Source organism: Cotesia glomerata, unplaced genomic scaffold (genome assembly GCF_020080835.1).
Source record: "Cotesia glomerata isolate CgM1 unplaced genomic scaffold, MPM_Cglom_v2.3 scaffold_41, whole genome shotgun sequence".
In the NCBI taxonomy this organism is placed as follows: Eukaryota; Metazoa; Arthropoda; class Insecta; order Hymenoptera; family Braconidae; genus Cotesia; species Cotesia glomerata.
In genome coordinates, this window is record NW_025404028.1 from 56,148 (window position 1) to 75,000 (window position 18,853).

Here is an 18,853-nt window from a genome sequence, read left to right on the forward strand (position 1 = left end):
AAATTTTCATTTTTTTAAATCATTCAAATTTCCCGCGCTTCCCATGGTACTTCCGAAGAGGAAAATTCAAAATAATTTCATGTATAAAAAAAACTTTAATGCTATAAAAAAAAAATTTGCATGAAAATTTTTAACATAAATTTTCATCATGTAAATATTTTATTTACGTAAACTAAAAAATAATCAGGTAGGAAATATCAACATTGTAATAATTATCATGATATATAAATTAAACAATTTAAGTTTTTTATTATCCTTCAAAATTACAATATTATTTTTTAAAGTAATATATATTTTGCACATCAGATATACGCAAATTATCTCATATATATATAAAAATATGATTATTATATTTCAAGTTATTTTGTTTAAAAATAAAATATTTATCAAGCATTTATTTAAACTATGTGCTACAACGATTAACTTTAATTTCAATAGAAACCTATTGCTACTCTTATTTTTTATTATTTATTATTATCATTATTTTTTTTATTTATTTTTTTTTTGTTTTTTTATAAAAGGTACAAAAAAAGTGTAGTGACAAAACTGTCTACTGCGACGGAGTATCATCTAATTTAACGGACAGACTATCAAACTGTTTTAAATTAGACGATGAGCTTTTCAATGGCTCTGATGAGTTAACATTAACAAAAAAAACAAGATAAGCTGTTCTCTGAACGGCACCAAGAGCATCTGACTCGCTCATCGGTGTAACATCCATGTCGTTGTAATGGAACCACTGATTGTTATGTTTAGCATAACTGGTATAGTGTCCACAGTCCATAGCCGAGCCAACGTGTGCAATAATGCAAACCGGTTGAAATTTATGTAGAGTACTTGTAGGAGTACTGTCTCCTTCATTTTCATCTGTGTTAGTTCCATCATTGTTAATTATTTCAACAGATAGCTCCGCTGGAATCTCCACCGGAGTGTTGATTTTTGAACAATACCCATCATTGTTCACGCCGTATCGATTAATCTGGACAGTCAGGACATTGGGACAGCCACGGAATGACGTTGAGCGGTGGTGCTTTGTGGACTTGCATTTGGTGCAAGTTAAACAGCGTTCCTCAGGCTCCATGCTCTTGTTAATTGCTATCGAAAGGTTGATTGGCGGTGGTGTTGCTGGAGCGTCAGCAGGAATAACGGTCACTTCATCGTTATTGTTAGATTCATTGTCAGGCAAGGGAACGTAGAGCATCATATTATCAATGTCGCGTTGCCGATGTTCGTTGCAACCCTCACAAATATAATGCTCTCTCATTGGTAGCAAGAAGCATTCATCAATAGGATTGTGCAATTTCTTTGGAACTTGAGTCTTAGCAACTGAATCTCCAGCGTTCTCCGCAATTGCTTTAGTGATAGCATTGGAAGTTTTCAGTGGAGACAAAATCATCAAAGGCGGTCTCTTGGATGGTGTCAATGGCGCTCGCGTATCTTTAGACAAATCCTGATGATTCTCCGGGACATTTTCCACCTCTTCGGTCTTGGAAGTTTCGACAGAGAGTTGTTCACACTCGGTCTTAACGAAGTTCAGTAAAATCATCAAAAATTCAGATACGTCTTGTTGTTTTTCCTCTGGGTACGTTTCATCTAATATTGCTAATTCTTCTTTGAACTTTTTAACCGTCTGGTGCATAAACTCCATCTTTTTGTACCCGTCGCGCCAAAACACCTTCATGGCGACCAAAAGTTTTGTCAATCTAGATAACCTGCCTACCACACTGTCGTTGACATTTAGATTATCAATAAGTGGGAGAACAAAAAGTGCATGAAGAGTTGCGTTGAGCCAACAACGGTTCTCGCCAGGTGGATTCGGAAATCCTGACATATAATGTGGTCTCTCCTGGATTGGTTCAAACTCGGTGTAAAAGTCGGACCACTCGTTTTCTCCCCAATTATTAATAACACGTTCATCTTTTTTTTCTTCGTGGTCCCGGTTCTGATTATAAGACCAAAAATGCTGACTTGGATCTCGATTTTGATGCTGATAAGGATCTACGACGTTGGCAACTGCAGCAGCAGCTTGATCATAATTAACAGTCATACCTTTATCTTCTTCAGGCAATTGTTTTATCGCCATAGCCGAGCTGTTGTTATCTTTCAATAATTTAGTGGCATTGGCTAATTTGCCGCCAAAAACAGAACGTTTACGTTTCTTAGAGTCACTAGGATCAACCTGAGATTCTGTAGACTCAACTCCAGCTAGGTTTTCTCCTAAGCTTTTATTGTAAATCTCGGATACCTCTTCACAGTCCGAAAGTATCAATTTATCAGTACTTTTGTCGTCAACAGCCGCTGATTCTTCGTCCCCCAGTGACGGATCCTTTCTAACCTTAGATTCTGAGTTAAATTCTTTATTTTCGTTATTTTCACTCGTACTTTGACAACCAATAAACTGAGCACTATTTTTTCTGATAAGATTTCCAACTGCCTTGACTTTGCTTTTTGAAAAAACGTTAACATTCCTCCATGTCTTGGATACCTTTTTCACTATCATAAAAATAAATAATAATTATTAATTACGTTAATCATTTGAACAAGCTAATTATTAAGCTAAAATTATACTTACATAAGCGACGTGGAGATCGTGAATTGGCATTTGTTGCCGGTGGGCTGATAGTCTTGTAATGGTGGTGAACAGTCGGGGTATTTGAAGCGACGCTCAGCATTTTAATACTTTAATCTGTAACCGAATACCTTTAGTATAGTTATCATTCATTATACTTCAAAACGATAATATATTTGACATATATTTTTTATAAAATACTTGTAGATGTTGACATGTGATTACCTGCGTCAGTAGAAATATATCAGACTCCCAAATAAATATGTCAATATTTAGGCCGGCTTTTGTTTTCATCACCTCGATGGTTACTCACTAAACTTTAAACTTTCTTAATAATATAATAGACAGCGTTTAAATAAATCAATTGTTTATTTAACAAACATAAGCGATACGTCCAAGCGCGGTAAATGTTGGTGCGTGATCACGCCTGGCGGGAAACAGCCGTTTTTTTTTATGTCAACAAATATGCAATTTAAGATGGATATCCAGAGCATTTTCGAGCGTCTCTGTTAATGTCATGACATCTACCGGTCATTCTATCAACATTTTTAGTTGCCTAACTATTCACAAATGTCACCTGCTTGAAAATGTCAAAATAAATGTTTTAAAATGAATATTTTTGGAAAATGCTGAAATTATTGGCATTTAAGTAAGGAGCAATTATTTTAAATGATTAATTTAGTGAAAATGTTAATTTTTAATTTATTTGCCAAATAAATTGATATAAAAGTTACATAATAGGTGGTGTGATGTACTTACGTTGGAGGATAAATTTTAGACGTAAGGAAAGTAATCTCGAAAGAATAATTGTATGGAACAAGATTTTGCCGCCATCGGGGAGGTAGATAAGCCGTTGAACCCGCCAAACATCGTCGTCAACAGCTTAAAAGCAGTTTGTACCATCAGCGTGTTCTTAACCACTCTTGTATTCACTGTGCTTCCTAACAATCAGGCGATTTTATACGACATATAATTAATATAATTGTCATTGACGATTCGTTTTGTGACCAAAATCTAAGGGGTCGTTGATTGTGATACAAATATATTATTTAATATATAAAAATTAAGAAGGTGTTGGTTTTTATAGTAGTTTATTGCTGAAGAACGTGAAATGGCTAAAGTACAATTGGCAAACGTTGCTGTGCTTGATAATCCATCACCGTTTCTTAATCCCTTTCAGTTTGAAGTCACATTTGAGTGCATCGAAGAACTGCAAGAAGGTAAATTTCATTTTTATTTATCATATTACTAATAAACCATGCCGATAATCGTTGAGATAATGATGACGATTTAACTTTTTTGGTTAATACTAAAAATTTTTTTTTTTTAGATCTTGAATGGAAGATGATTTACGTTGGTAGTGCTGAGTCTGAAGAATTTGATCAAGTACTTGACACTATTTATGTTGGACCCATTCCTGAGGGCAGACACATGTTTGTTTTCCAAGTAAGTTTATCTGAGTAAATTATATGAAGATTAGTTAACTTTAATAATTGTATTGATGCTAAATAAATATATTAATTGCAGGCTGACCCGCCAGACGTAAGCAGAATTCCCGTAAATGATGCCTTGGGAGTGACTGTTGTTCTTCTTACCTGCTCATACAGAGGTCACGAGTTTGTCCGGGTCGGTTATTTTATAAATAATGAGTACACAGATTCCGAGCTTCGTGAAAATCCACCAGCGCAGCCACAGTTTGAGAAAGTACAACGCAATATCCTGGGTGACAAGCCAAGAGTCACGAGATTTAAAATAAACTGGGATGATGGAACACCAACAGGACCAGCTAATGAAGATAATGGAGACGAAGATAATGGAGACAATGAAGGTATTGGAGATAATGAAAACAGACTTAATGGCTCGATGGATCCAATGGATGCAAGTCATGACATGGAGGACAGTTCACAGGAGGAACCTCCAACGTCTTTAGGCTTCAAGGAAACCTCTCAAAATAGTATGGAAGTAATGTGAAAGTATCTTTGTAAATTATCACTAATAATAACTATCGTTAGGTTTGAATGAAAGTAAAAATGATGCTATCAGAATTTTAATACTGATTTATCATTATTAATTTGATTTAACATTTTTTGTGTGTAAATTTCGTACGCGTTATCGTGACTTTTTTTCTATTTTTAACGATTGAGATAGATAACAGTCTAATTCAAGTTTCAAATATTTAAAACAATTAATATTTATTTTCTGTACACTCATAAACAATATATAAGTATTAAAAAATTTATTCCTTTGGTTTATATTTAAATTAAATAATTATTTTATGCTGATTTAAATTTATATATTAAATACTACTCAATTATTTTTACTATATTTCTTTGATAAATAATAATAATTACAATAATAGTAAAATAGTAAATAACTATAAGATTAATAAGTAGGTAAATAATATTTGAAATCGTAGTAATTTGTAATTACGTGCAAATCGTTGGTTTATCTGTACAACATGTAAATACATCCAAGTTTGTGAAAGAAGAAAAATATATTAAATTTTCTACAATAAGGTTGAATTAATTATTTAATTTAATTAAAATTCATTATTAATATTAACTTAAATTATAATAAAAAATATACTGATTAGTGGTTACTAAAAGCCTTGAGGCATTTAGTCATTTAAATTGTACATAAACAGGACTAAAATAAAATCCGTGCACTTTGTAAATTAATATTTTTAATTCAAAGCGCTTAAGTGTTTGTCTTTGACAAAAATAACAAATCAATGCAAGTCGATTTAATCAATAAGGCTTCATTGATACGGCGTATGTTGATTTACGTTTATTATTTCATTTGTGCTACAAAAAAAAAAAAAAAAAACAGGGTATTAATTTAGTTAATTGTTTACCTTAAGATTGATTTAGAATATTTTTATTATTTTTACATACCTTTTGGAACATTTAATATGTATAATTAATAATGCAATACCCAAAACTAAACATACACAGCCTACGACAATATAAGCAATACCTAAAAATGGATTTTTACCACCCAAGAGTGATGTGGTACTTAAAATCATTTTTTTCTTGCCATGGAATGATGATACATAGTAACCTAGAAAAAAATATTATTTATCGATTGAGTCATGGTTTTCAAGTTTGTCAATTTAGTTCAAACGGAAGTCTCAAGTTTTTTTTTTTATAACGGAAGTTGATAATGTATTATAAGTATAAAATAATTCTTATTCTTTTAATAATTGTTTGAGACTTTTTGAAATTGTTTGAAATACTTAACAGCAAATTATTTATATTTAAATATAAAAAAATATACTTACTATAATTAACTTGTAATTGATAATTTCCCTGACGTAAACCACTTTTAAAATGCAAATCAGTATGGTTAATTCTTCGATATAATTTTCTAAAATTAGGCAACGCCGCAGTTCTCATCCAAACAATGAGGTCTTCATTTTGAAACCCATTATTCGTTGGATCATCAGGATCTAGTTGCCATACTTTCTTACTCCAATTACGAGGCTTTTCAAATTCAGCGAAAGCTTGCTCTAGATTGCCTGGAGGATTTTTAAATTTAATATTTTTATCAGAAGGCCAAGCGATACCTGTTCTTATTAGCGGAACTGGCATATTGTTAATGTCCAGAGCGATGATACTCAGCACGTCGCTGAACAGCGAATTAGCGATGGCTCCACATGGCGCAATTGGTTTTTTTTCGCCGTTCTCCTCAACATATGCAAAAGGCTCGCAGTCACTGTTTACTTCCTTACTGAGAGTCCCCAAAAGCTGAAAGTCATCCCGCGACTTGACGTAGCGTCGATGATTTTGATAGAAGTTGGTCAGGCCGTAGTACATGTAAACTTTGCTGGGGAAGTCTGATTCCAGGGTAAAGTTGACATGACAGAAACAAGGTTTTCTTGGATAATTAGTTATTACGTCAGAACATTTAGTTCCATTATTAGAGTCTATCGACACGCAGTCTGTGTAATCGACAACTTTTTCCTGTACTTCATTGGAGAAATGCAAAAGACCTATTCCAACGGGAATAAAAGCAATTCCTATTACAAAAAATGTCGGGAGTACTGTTCCAGCAGTCAGTATAGGTTGCCAAGCTGGAAGACGTTGCTGCTTGAAGGCACTATCTATTTTTATAAAGTAACAAGTTCGTTATTAAGTATTGATTAAGTAAAGTTATCCATATCAAGGTTAATTGTTAATAGATAATAAAAGTTACCTGAAGGTTTTTTTATTTTAGCTGACACTGGAGTGTTATCCGCTGGACTTGTCATAATAACTATAATTTATTTATTTTTTCTCTACCCGAATATTTATTTTATTCCTGATTTAGTTTTTTTTTACTTTAACGTTTACGTTATTTTGATAATAACATGGCCTTCTAACTTGTGGAACTCATTTCCATGAATAAATGACACTCATATCATAGATACACATACATATATGTGACACATACACTTTTTTATCAATTTTATTTCTAACTATACACTAGTTACTTCTAGGGTTTTTTCGTTTACTTGCTATAATACCTACACTGTATGTCTGTTGATACTGAAGTTAGCTGACGACTGTCAATTTTTTTAATTTTCATAGAAAATCAATTAGAATAAAAAAATGCTTTAAAAAATTTCCACTAACAATTTTTTTTAATTTTCACATGCGGAATTTATTTATTAAATTTTTTTCATAACAATTTCATTGCTATAAAAATGTAAGAAAATGGCTGCGTTCAAGTTTACTAAGTTCTTGGCAGATCTGAGCATATCTTGTAGCAACAACTTAAAATAACTATATTATTTTTTTTTTTTTTAATCTATAATAAAACAATGCAAGGTATATTTATTTAAGTGTGTCTAAAATTAATTTTTTTGGTAGATAAAGTCAGCCCTGCTCAGAATTTAGTAAACCTGAACGCAGCCAATTTATGTCAGTAAACTTCAGTGTCTCACACTGTATATACATATAGTCTGTGTAGTACTGTACTAGTATACGTTGCGCAAGCGCGCGTGTAAATTTAGTATGGAATTATCTATATTTTCATACTTATGATATATTTGACCAATCACGTTACGAATAGTTTGTCTTATTGTGTATATTTTCATATTTTTCATCTAAATTATAAGAGTGGATTATTATTATGGGATAGTTATATAGTATTTATATAGTTGTAAACCTTACATGTGACAACAAAACATTTCGACATTTCGTATTTATAATTTTACGTTTCAATGGTTGTAAATTAAAAATTAATATTTTGTTACATTTATATTATAAATTATATCTGATAATTAATTAAACATAAAATGGAAACTCAACAAATAACTAATTCGCGTAGAAAAATATTAAACTACGTGATAAGTGGAATTTTAACCGAAAGTGAATTTATTACTTGTGAAAAACAAGTAATGGAGACATTAACGGAGATGTTACAGTCATGTAAGTACTGGCCACATTTTTATCGACTCTAACTTTGTTTGTTCATAAAAAAAAAAAAAAATGAAATTTAATATTTACTTGTTCTTTTTTAGTTCTAGTTCAAATTGGAGAATCTTCCAGAAATTTTTCTGAGCTAGCTGGCAGGACAGAACCCTTGATAGCAGATATAATTTTAGCGCTCATAAATATGGGTTTTAAATTGGACGGTCTTACTAAGTACGCAATGAGGCAAAATCGTACAACATTGCCACCGCTGCAGCCACAAACTCAGTCTAAGCAGATGAACATGCTTCCTGCTGGTGAAAAACAACCTCATCCGCCACATGTACCAAGCTATCTCCCACAGTTTCCTGATCCTCATGCATATATTCGGACTCCTGTAAGTCAGACATTCAAATTTGTAACCGTGGTATTTTTTGTTTTCATTTAGAAATTTTTTCTAATAAAATTATTATTCACAGACTCATAAACAGCCCGTCACGGAGTATGAAGCCATTAGAGAGAAAGCAGCTTCTCAAAAAAGAGATACTGAACGAGCATTGACAAGATTTGTCGCTAAAACCAGCGAAACTCACAGTCTGTTCTCGTCTGATGACAACAGCGCATTCTTATGTAAGTTGCAAACTGTTTGTGTAAAAAAACTTTATGAAAGAAAATTTTATTAATTAGCCGGTAGTTACAATATATTAAAGCACATTTTAGACTGGTTTGGAATTGGTGCAATTATGATGAAAATTTTATTTTGTGAAATAATTGAAAAATTCAATGTCTATTTGATTTTTATTTTCTCAGTAAATCCTGAAATTTAATTTAGAGCCAGGGAATCTTAAATTAGGCTTTCACTTTGTAATAAAACTGAATAATAATGTAATTAATAACTGGTCTTTATTGCAGTAATCGCTTGTAAGCCGCAGTTTCCACCTTATCTCTCTGCCTTGATGCCACAAGATCAAGTTTTTGAACCAGAGACAGAGTTCGACTTTGAAAGAACTGCTCCCGTTAAAAAACGTAAAGAAACGAAGACCAATGATGATGACAATGATGATGTGAAAGAAGACATTGCCGTGAAATCAGAGCCTACGGAAATGGGTGAAGAAGTGTCGACCCAGCAAGAAATTGATAATCCTTATTTAAGGCCTGGTAAAATTCCACATAATAAAGTGGCTGTGAGTTAAAACTAATCTTACTTGTAAAATATAAGTTTTATTTATAATTTTTTTTAACAAACCTTTGTAAATAAATCTCCTGCAATATAATTATTTTACAAACAAAGATCGAATGTTATTTAATATGTACAGATTTATTAATAATATAATTAACGCCATCTAGATGTTTCAAAGGATTCAATTCCCTCAGACCTTAGTCTATTAAGAACAGGGCGATAAATATCGGGTGTGAAGGGTAAAATAACACCACGTTGTTGAATTTCACCGTCCAGAATCATCTTGGCAGCAATAGCTGCTGGATATCCAACGGTACGAGACATCGCCGAGTGCCCGTCAGCGTTCCCGTAAATAACTAAATTTATTCCTCTGTCCTCAATTCTGTGGTCCGGCCAATGGATTCCAATGTCGTGGCGCAAGATCACCAAGTCGCGTTCTGATTTCTCAAAGTTAAGTTTTTTAGACAAGTAATGGGCCAACGTGTCTATTGGAGTGTTTAGTTTCAACACAGAGTCTTCAGCAAGCAAACCGAGGTCTTCAAGGGCTTGGACACGTTCCTCAGAATTTACACGCTCTACAAGCTTTCGTTTGAGATTTTCGTAGAATATATCATCGTTTATCAGACCCAAAAGATTGCAAATAAGTGTACGCTGTAACAAAAAAGATAATTACAGATCAATCAATTTAAAATTCTAATTATGTAATCTAAGAATAAGAAATAATGCAATAAATTACCCAGGTGATATCTGGTCCATTCGGATGTAAAATAGGATGAGGATTAGGATCAATGAGACCCAAGTATTGCAAAGATTGAACAGTATCGGTGAAACCTTTAAATCTTAGCGTCCCTCGTAAAATAGTATTAGCATTCTGAATTCCGTATAATTCTCGATACATCGTGCTGTCGCGATTAGGAAAGCCCTCCAGAGCGAATCCTGGCAGAAAATCAAGACTCTGAACTGCCGACATGAGATCACCACCTCCAGCGATCTCAACAACTTGCCCATTGTGGTAGTATTTCGCCGGTGATAGAGTATTTATTAAAGCACCACGCGGTGACCAGCTGAATTTGTACCTCAGAGGATTAGCTGAACACTCTGGCGCTGGTAGACCTCCACACCAGGAAATAAATGACTCAATTTTACCGCCTGCTTGTTTTACATCCTCAAAACACTCAAGAGCTAGCAAATGATCAATACCTGGATCTAGACCCATTTCATTTAAAATTGTTATTCCAGCATTTTCCGCTCTGAAAAATAAAAAAAAAATTTAATATCCTCATGTTTGATTAATCAGCAAATGAGGTGAATTATCTATGTAATCAAGAGACTAAAGAAAATTTTGTCTCTGGCGTATTTATATGATAAAATGAGTTTTTTAAATAAAATTTAATACAATTGGAAAGGTCTTGATCTAAATTTGTAACTTTTTAATGTTTCATATGCTTTTCAATAAAAGTTTATTTATTATGATAAATTTTAGAAGGAGTTCTTAATAGATTCCAATTTCGTGATTAACGTCATTAAAAATACTCATTGAAAAGTATTGAAAAATATGAGAATTGAATACTTTTGAATAAATCTTATTCCACAAGTTTTTCATCTGAACATAAAAAATTAATACTTTTCAATTATATTGAATCCAAAAATAATATAAGAATTTCTGAACTCCTAAAGAATTGAAAAAGATTGAAATGAATTGATATTTTCAAACTTTTTGAATCCTTTTCAATAACAAAAAAGTTCCGAATTTTCGAGTTACGTGTGGGACTGAAAAAGATTCAAATGAATTGACAGTTTTCAATCGTTCTGAATCCTTCTCAATACCAAAATAGTTCCAAATTTCGGGTTATGAGCTGGATTAAAAAAGATTCAAATGAATTCCAAAGAATAAGAATAAATTATAGATAATAAAAGTTTCAATTGAATTAAATACTTTTAAATTGTATTTGAGAATTGAAAAGTATTCAAGACATACAAGAATAAATCCCGTTTAATACTTTTGAATTCCACTCCAGAATTAAAAAGTATTCAAAGTTTCAATTCCATTTAATATTATTTAAAATTTCCGTATGGATTGAAAGGAAATGAAATAATTTTTAATACTTTTCAATGAGTATTTTTAATCAGGGTATGTGAATGTGGTTACATGTCAAAATTAAGAGACTAAGAAAAATTTCGTAACGGGTATATCTTTATCTTAAATTGGTTTTGATATTTTTTCAGTGATCGTCATTCATGATTTAAATAATTAAGAGAGTAAAGAAAATTTAGTGTTTTATATATTTTTCAGTGATAGCCAATTTTTTATGTTAAGTTCTTGGAGGAATTTTAAATAGTTTGTTGGTTCTATAAATCTGTTCCGTCACATCTGCCCATTAAATTATTTGTAATTGATCCTGTCATAGCACTATTATTTTTTAAATTTATTCAAAAAGTACCTAAACTATCTATAATGTGATTATAAACATCAAAAAATCATTAAGCCAAAGTTTTATTCTTGATAATCCGTAAATCTAGGTAGTCACATAGTAACTGCAGGTTGCTAGTTGTAATTAAATAATACTTACTCTTGATGAAGACTTCTTATATTATCATTCAAGTAACTGGCAGTAACCAAATGAGTCTTGGTGTCAATACAAGTCTTAGCTATGACATGATGAAGCCCATAAGGCAGCAAAGAAACCACAACATTTGCCGAGCTAATTATTTCTTTCAAAGTATCAGGGCGTTCCGTAACATTCAAGAAAATAGACTCAACCCCAGAATACTTGTTAGCGAGTGTATCAGCCTCGTCCTTTAAATGTGAGCAGACAACGATTTTTGTGTTACCATCTCGATGCAAATATTCAACCAGCGGAGCTGAAACATATCCAGCACCCAGTACCACAATCGTCTTAGTCTGGGTTTCACTGTCGCTGGCAGCTTTGTGTTTGCTTCTCTGATTCATTGTTCTCAGCTCCTTTATGTACTCAAAGTTGGGAGTCAATTGTCCGTTGGACGCGATTATAGCACCGTGGACTGCGGGGCTGAAATCGTGCTCCTCCAAAGGCTTTTTGGCGTCAGATTTCTCAATGATCTCCCGAGCGAACGGAAACAGCAAGTCACCAAAGAAGTCAGTGGACTCTTTGGGCAACTGCGTTGGCATGTTATCAATAGAACAGACTAAAACACCAGGACCTTTGAATGACTTAGTGTCTTTGTTTCTGTCAGCGTCGTAAAGACAAAATGGCGTGTCAATAGTCGTACATTCATTCATAAATTCAATACTACCTCCTGGATCTGCGGATATGTCGCAGATCGCCAGCATACGGTGAGGCAACGCTGGCGCGCCGACGCTTATTGGCAGCCAGGGGGTGTAAGCTGGTCGCAGAAGGTACTTTGCATCAGGAATCGTCAGCAACTTTGGAGAGTCTACTGCCCAGTAGATACCGTTTATTATCACTGATGCGTAGGGAGCTATCTTCTTGCTGAATGTTGAGATGTAGCGCTCGGGATGCTTATCGTATTCTTCAGCGTCATATCCACCGTCTTCTTTGCGCTCCAAATGATGTCTACGACGTATCTCGCATCCGTATATTTTATTTGTATCTTAATAAAAGAGTTTGGTTTTTATTATAAATACAGAACGATAGGTCATAAGAGGCTATCATTTTGTTATATTGTCAGATAAATGCATTACGCTGACGCTTATATAAAGATAGCAATAAATATAAGGAAATAAGATTACAACTTGTATTTATAGAAGAGTTAAGTTGACGGAAGTTTTAAAATTTTTAATTATTTATTATTAATTAAAATATTTAAATTTTTACGATACTGAAATTAGCAGACACTTAAAATTTTTTTGATTTTTTTTTTTAAATAAACGAAATATAGAAAATTATTAATAAAAAATTGCATTTATAATTTTTTAGAGCTTTTAAAAATGGAATTTTTTAAATAAATTTTTCTTGTTATAATTAATGTGTTAAAAATATTCTAAAAATTGTCACAAGTCTCTTAGTTTCAATATCATAAACTTTTTATTATTTATTATTAATTAAAATATTAAAATTTTTACGACACTGAAATTGGCAGACACTTGAAATTTTTTTAATTTTTCTTGAAAAATAAACTAGGTCTAGAAAATTATTAAAAAAAAAAATTGCATTTATAATCTTTTAGAGCTTTTAAAAATGGAATTTTTTAAATAAATTTTTTTTTGCTGTGATTAATGTGTTAAAAATATTCTAAAAATTGTCACATGTCTCTTAATTTCAATATCATATTTAATTATTTATTATTATTATTTTAAATAGTATGGAAATTAATTTTTTTTTTTATTAAGAATTAGTTAATAGTAAAATATTATTTAAAAAAATAAAAACATTTACCACCATGCTCAGCAACTTTTCTCAAACTCTGCTGATCAACGTACTCATGTGGTAGTTCTTGAAACACTTCTTGACCACCTTGGCTAACATTTCCGCTGCCTGTGAAGACAAAAGTCAGCGGCCCAATTGACTTGGGCATCGCTCCAAGTGCAATTTCATACCCGACGTCGCGGATCGCTTGCCGAGCAACCGCTGAGTCGCGATAATTATGGGCTGGTCCGATGTGCATAAAAGGTGTGTGATGTCCAAGAGCCAGGAGCCTGAGTCCCAACCCATGGAGAATATTTATCATGCCAGCTACACCGGCGTACTTACCAAACGCGACGAGTCGTTGCCCATTTTTATCAGTTAGCTTCTCATAGTCTAGCAGTCGGATATTTTTTTCGAGGATCGCGTCCAAGAGTGGCATGTTGCTCTCCTGAGCTTTTATTGTATGCGAGAAGAAGCAGTAAGTCTTGTTAGGTATTAAAGCGTCAACAGGAACTTGCTTTACTCCGAAGATCACTGAAGCTTCGCTTATATCTTCTTGAAGATGAGCTCCAGCAGCTAAATACGATTGCGCTGGGTAAGCACGACGGTTGCTCGGCTGCACGATTACTTTTACGCCAGATCTTATTAAACGTCGAACGTTTGATGGTGCCAATGGAGCTCTTCTTTCCCATACTGATTGATCTTCACGCCTTATTGCTATTATTTTTCCTTTTAAGCTCTGAAATTATTAATCAATAACTTGTAAGTTTAATAATTTATACTTTAATTGAAATTAGTAAGAAATTTTAGATTAAAAAGAAAACTTACACTGGTATAACGAACAGATGAATTAATAAATTTATGACGTCGTTGACGATAGTTTAATCGTCGAAACATAATTAAAAATATAAGTAATAAAAGTAGTTATTAATAATTATATTAAATGAATCCAAAGATATAAAGTATGTCTTAACATGCAAAAGATAAAATAACGTATGAACAAAACAATTCGCCAGCAGTCCAACTCTTGGTGTTGACCTCTCTTCACTATCGTATCGTTACAAGAGTTATATTAATGTTATGCTGGAAATTATTTTATCCTAATCTCTAAAAACTGCAATTCCTAAGGTATAGCTTATAGCTATATAGCCACCAATTAACGGAGGCCAATCAGGCTATCAATTACTTTTTTTTTTTTTTTTATTAATCTAGTAGCCTTTTTGTGTCACCAGTTATCACTAAATAGATAATAAATAAGATTAGAAATTGGAAATTAATAAATATTTAAAAAAATATTACCTCTCTTTGATTTAATTATCAAAAAATTTTATTTGCAAATAAATTGATAATGATTTAGCATGAGAAATAAATTGTTAAAAAATGATACTATCAATGAGGTTGGGCTTTTAAAGATAAATACATTTTGGTTTTAATAGTCTGTCGAGTGGGATTTATTTTCTTCAGGATTTGGGTCATCATGACCACTAGTTTGTCGGAAGTTATTCCTGTTTTCTTTGACTTGAATTTCTGTAGTAATTCTGTTGTTGTCATCGGCTTGCGCATCAAGTAACGGCGAACTGCTTCTTCAGTAATTCCTTCGCTGTAAATTAAATAATTTAGTCAGTAATCAGTTAAATTTAAACTTTAGTTTTAAATAAAAAATAAATTCTAGAAGTTAATATTAAAAAAAAAATAATTACTTTGATCCAGATATCGGTGTGGTTGGAACCTGAGCAGGAGCAGGAGTTGGAGTTTCGGTTTTAATTTTTTTAACTTGAGATAATTCAGGCGAAGCAGCTGCTTTACGCTTCAAGTTATCAGTAGAACAACCGGCAACGACAGTGGGAGTAGAAGATCTTGAGTTATGAGCGCTGGCTAATTTTTTACCATTAACTTCTTTAGATTCTTTGGGAGAATCTGAATCAGAGTTTGAATCGCTGGAATCCTCACTAAGAGACGAGTCTTTAGAATTTTTTTTCACGTCTTTCTTTTTAGGTTTTTTCTTCTTCTTCTTATCTTTCTTCTTTTCCGTCTCTTTAGCTTTGTCTTTTTCGTCTTTAGCTTCATCTTCGTCAAACTCATCGTCATCTTTTTTCTCCTCATTATTTTCTTCTTCGTCATCTTCATCAGAAACCAACGCTTTCCGAAGAGCATCTTCTTCAGCGACAGATTTAACTTCTTTGGATTCTATTTCATCTTCAGAGTCGGTCGAATCTGTTAAATATTCGCACTCTCTTCCTTCCTCATCACCGTCGTCACTCTCTTCGAATGCTTCATCATCAGAGTCACGCTTCTTCTTTTTCTTCTTCTTGATTGCTAGAATAATTGAAAAAAAATATTAAAATCAATTTATCATCAGTCACATTTAGATATATTGCACAAATTATTAAAAAATGACTTACGTTTCTTTTTCTTTTTGCTTTTTTTGTCGTCATCTTTATAATCATTATCATCATCAGAATCCTTCTTTTTTTTCTTGCCACCCTCTTCATCCGATTCGCTTTCATCATCATCATCGCTTTTCATCCACTCTTCATTCTCAGTAATCTGCAGGGCAAGTTGATCTTTTACATTTGTTTCAACATTTTCTGGATCATCATCATTTTCATTATCTTTCTTTTTCTTTCTGTCCATCAGCGACCAATAGTTCATTCTTTTAACACGTCTTTTCATTTCATCTTCTACTTCTTCAAAGCTCAGAGTTTTGTACCGTTGAATTGGTTGAAAATTATACCACTCATGAAGCGGAAAAGCTTCAATAGCACCGTCAGGTGCGTGTGTGAATACGTAGTACGCAGCATTCTCTCCAATACCTCCTTCACGTATTCCCTTGAATTTTTTCCCAGTCTTACCGTCGGTTTTAAGAATCCAGGGCTGATTTTCTGGCTTGTATTTTCGTGCAGTAATACCAAATCTCTTACGCCTCGCTTCTTCACGAGCATCACGACCAAATTCGGACCCAGCTCCAAACTTTGGCATTTCTTCGTCGTAACCCTTGTACTCACGGGCATTGTTTTCTCTCTCCATTTTTACTTGTGTCCATTTTGCAATATCGACATTTAAATTCGCGTTAAAACGCATTACATTGTGCCGCTTTCGACTATTCCTATGAAAAAATAAAACGATGATTAATATTTATTAAGCCGACAATCTTGAAAAATAATATGATAAAAATAGCAGACATATGGATGTGTAGTTTTCAATAAATTATATATAATATATAAAAAATACATGCTAATAAATTTTCAGTGTTTTTGTACTGGTAATTATTACGTTCTCTTTTAAAATTTGATTGATAAAATACAGTAGAACTCATATAAATTCGAACTTTTAAAATTTTTAATTTCTCTTCTACTCCTTGCTTTCTTTCTATGCACTTGCTGCTCGCGTAATCTCGAATTTGTAAAAGTGCTGCTGTATTATAATCATACAAATTTTGTCTGTTATTTTTCATTATTAAGAATTTATGAAATTTATTTTACTTAGGAACGCGAATGCTGAATTCTTGAATTGATGGTGCGGCGGCAGGCTGTAAAAATAAATTATTATTAATTGTTAGGTTAAAAAAAAAAGAAAAAAAAATAGAATACTAACCCTAGATCCTGTAGGTGCTGGTGCACTCATGTTTGATATTATTATAAATAATTAAATTTTTAATTTAAATAATATTTAAAATAAATATTAAAGTTATTGTAAAATTAATCAATACAATTTATTTTATTACATGACAACTGTCATTAGTCCTGTTTATAAATGTTTTATTTACTGTCAATCTACGCAAGTGTATGCAGCCTATATACTGACGATGAAGACTGTAACCTCCATATTACGTTACTTTTACGTTAATATAATATATATCCTGACCTTGATGACTTTCATTAAAATTGCACCGACAAATTTTTAGGTTAGTAGTAGAATCAATCGACTTTTTATCTATCGAACATTTTTAGCGGTCATTTTTGAAATACATTTTAGTCTTAATAAATAAAACTGAGTAACTAATATCATTTGTTATTAACAATTAAAAAATAAATAATTATCAACTATTTTAAAAAGAAGAAATCAAAAAATGAATGATAAAAGTAAATTTTTATAATTTTTTTATAATTCAATTTTTAAGACACTATAATATACAACAAATTGCATATATACAATATTTGACATGTATAAGATATATATTTTATTATAATTAATTAATTAATAAACTTAGTTAGGGATTCGCCCTTATGATAACGTTCATTCATTTATTTGCTAATTAAATTCGCTGGTGCTAAAAAAAAATAATTGTTTCATGACAAATACACTCTACTGTCTGGTTATCTAATTTCTAAACAAAAAAGTGTTTATATTAATAATAATAATAATAATTAATAATACATAATAAAATAAAACAATAAAAATATAATAGAGAGAAACAAAAAATAGTCAAGTATCGTACACTACTGCTTTTTTTTATATATTTTTCCTCAGTTCATTTGCATTGTGATAAAAATTTTTTATAAGAATAGAAATGAATAATAAAATTATTTAATGTAATAAAAAATATCTAATTATTAATACATGATTTATTACTGAATGCTAATTACTTAATATTACCCCTGTATGCATTTGTTCATACTTTATTTTTTTGTGATAAATAACACAATGCTATTATTATTTTAATTATTTAGTAGCTTTATTTCTTATTCATTCATTAAAAATAATATATATTTTTAAATAAATTTCCTTTAGACCCGTTCGATAAAAAAAATTTTTAAAAGCAATTTATCTCTTATAATAAATATTGACCAACAGTAAAAATTTTAATTTTATAAAATACTATAAATAAGTTTTCTTATTTCAAAAAATTGCTTACTTATTATTGCATTATCCATTGCCGTAAAAAAAAGAAGTTCAGTAAATTGATAATAAAAATAGAAGCTACAAAATAATTTTTACCAATAATAAAAATCACTTGTATTACTCATGATCATCTAACGCCCGATAAAAATAAATAAAAAAAAAAAAAGGTTTAAATAAATTTTTGGTCCACTACAGAGGAATATCGAAAGCATTCAGATATAAATGAATAATATTTATATTAATATCTTTAAATGTTATCTCGCAGTCTCATCACATATTAACGATCAACCAATCGGATCATACTTAGTTAATATTATTTGCGAAGTCACATATTTAAATACATAAGTTTGAATGTATGACGATGGTAGATGTTGTCATAATGATAGGGACTCATTTCAGCCTTGTAGATGATACTGGGCACAATAATTTATTATTTTATAATATAACTGATGGACTGATGGTAGAAAATACAGACACCGTGTACACCGTGTATTTATCCGAATTACAAAGAGACTCCTCGAAG

The 18,853-nt window shown here is 31.7% G+C and overlaps 6 protein-coding genes across 6 annotated transcripts; 2 read left to right on the forward strand and 4 right to left on the reverse strand.

Moving 5' to 3' along the window:
* Nucleotides 1–492: 492 nt before the first annotated feature.
* Nucleotides 493–3,089, reverse strand: LOC123274550. The gene is made up of 3 exons (XM_044742222.1): nucleotides 2,795–3,089; nucleotides 2,573–2,686; nucleotides 493–2,493 (listed from the first exon to the last, which is right to left on the reverse strand). The coding sequence occupies exons 2-3, from the start codon at nucleotides 2,670–2,672 to the stop codon at nucleotides 551–553; spliced, it is 2,043 nt and encodes a 680-aa protein (XP_044598157.1). The 5' UTR covers nucleotides 2,673–2,686; nucleotides 2,795–3,089; the 3' UTR covers nucleotides 493–550.
* A 259-nt stretch (nucleotides 3,090–3,348) lies between these two features.
* Nucleotides 3,349–5,084, forward strand: LOC123274554 (histone chaperone asf1). Its single transcript, XM_044742227.1, has 3 exons — nucleotides 3,349–3,789; nucleotides 3,900–4,015; nucleotides 4,097–5,084. The coding sequence occupies exons 1-3, from the start codon at nucleotides 3,681–3,683 to the stop codon at nucleotides 4,538–4,540; spliced, it is 669 nt and encodes a 222-aa protein (XP_044598162.1). The 5' UTR covers nucleotides 3,349–3,680; the 3' UTR covers nucleotides 4,541–5,084.
* Nucleotides 5,085–5,234: 150 nt separating this feature from the next.
* On the reverse strand, nucleotides 5,235–7,011 carry LOC123274552 (cell cycle control protein 50A). Its single transcript, XM_044742225.1, has 4 exons — nucleotides 6,764–7,011; nucleotides 5,850–6,671; nucleotides 5,464–5,629; nucleotides 5,235–5,373 (listed from the first exon to the last, which is right to left on the reverse strand). Exons 1-4 carry the CDS (start codon nucleotides 6,816–6,818, stop codon nucleotides 5,328–5,330), a joined length of 1,089 nt encoding a protein of 362 aa, XP_044598160.1. The 5' UTR covers nucleotides 6,819–7,011; the 3' UTR covers nucleotides 5,235–5,327.
* Nucleotides 7,012–7,697: 686 nt separating this feature from the next.
* Nucleotides 7,698–9,237, forward strand: LOC123274553 (transcription initiation factor TFIID subunit 8). Its single transcript, XM_044742226.1, has 4 exons — nucleotides 7,698–7,980; nucleotides 8,073–8,359; nucleotides 8,442–8,592; nucleotides 8,875–9,237. The coding sequence occupies exons 1-4, from the start codon at nucleotides 7,848–7,850 to the stop codon at nucleotides 9,153–9,155; spliced, it is 852 nt and encodes a 283-aa protein (XP_044598161.1). The 5' UTR covers nucleotides 7,698–7,847; the 3' UTR covers nucleotides 9,156–9,237.
* LOC123274549 (alpha-aminoadipic semialdehyde synthase, mitochondrial) lies at nucleotides 9,196–14,673 on the reverse strand. The gene is made up of 5 exons (XM_044742221.1): nucleotides 14,317–14,673; nucleotides 13,519–14,227; nucleotides 11,713–12,733; nucleotides 9,879–10,392; nucleotides 9,196–9,793 (listed from the first exon to the last, which is right to left on the reverse strand). The coding sequence occupies exons 1-5, from the start codon at nucleotides 14,383–14,385 to the stop codon at nucleotides 9,296–9,298; spliced, it is 2,811 nt and encodes a 936-aa protein (XP_044598156.1). The 5' UTR covers nucleotides 14,386–14,673; the 3' UTR covers nucleotides 9,196–9,295.
* Nucleotides 14,674–14,802: 129 nt separating this feature from the next.
* On the reverse strand, nucleotides 14,803–17,357 carry LOC123274551 (general transcription factor IIF subunit 1). Its single transcript, XM_044742224.1, has 5 exons — nucleotides 17,083–17,357; nucleotides 16,971–17,017; nucleotides 15,891–16,594; nucleotides 15,189–15,804; nucleotides 14,803–15,088 (listed from the first exon to the last, which is right to left on the reverse strand). Exons 1-5 carry the CDS (start codon nucleotides 17,110–17,112, stop codon nucleotides 14,878–14,880), a joined length of 1,608 nt encoding a protein of 535 aa, XP_044598159.1. The 5' UTR covers nucleotides 17,113–17,357; the 3' UTR covers nucleotides 14,803–14,877.
* Nucleotides 17,358–18,853: the final 1,496 nt, after the last annotated feature.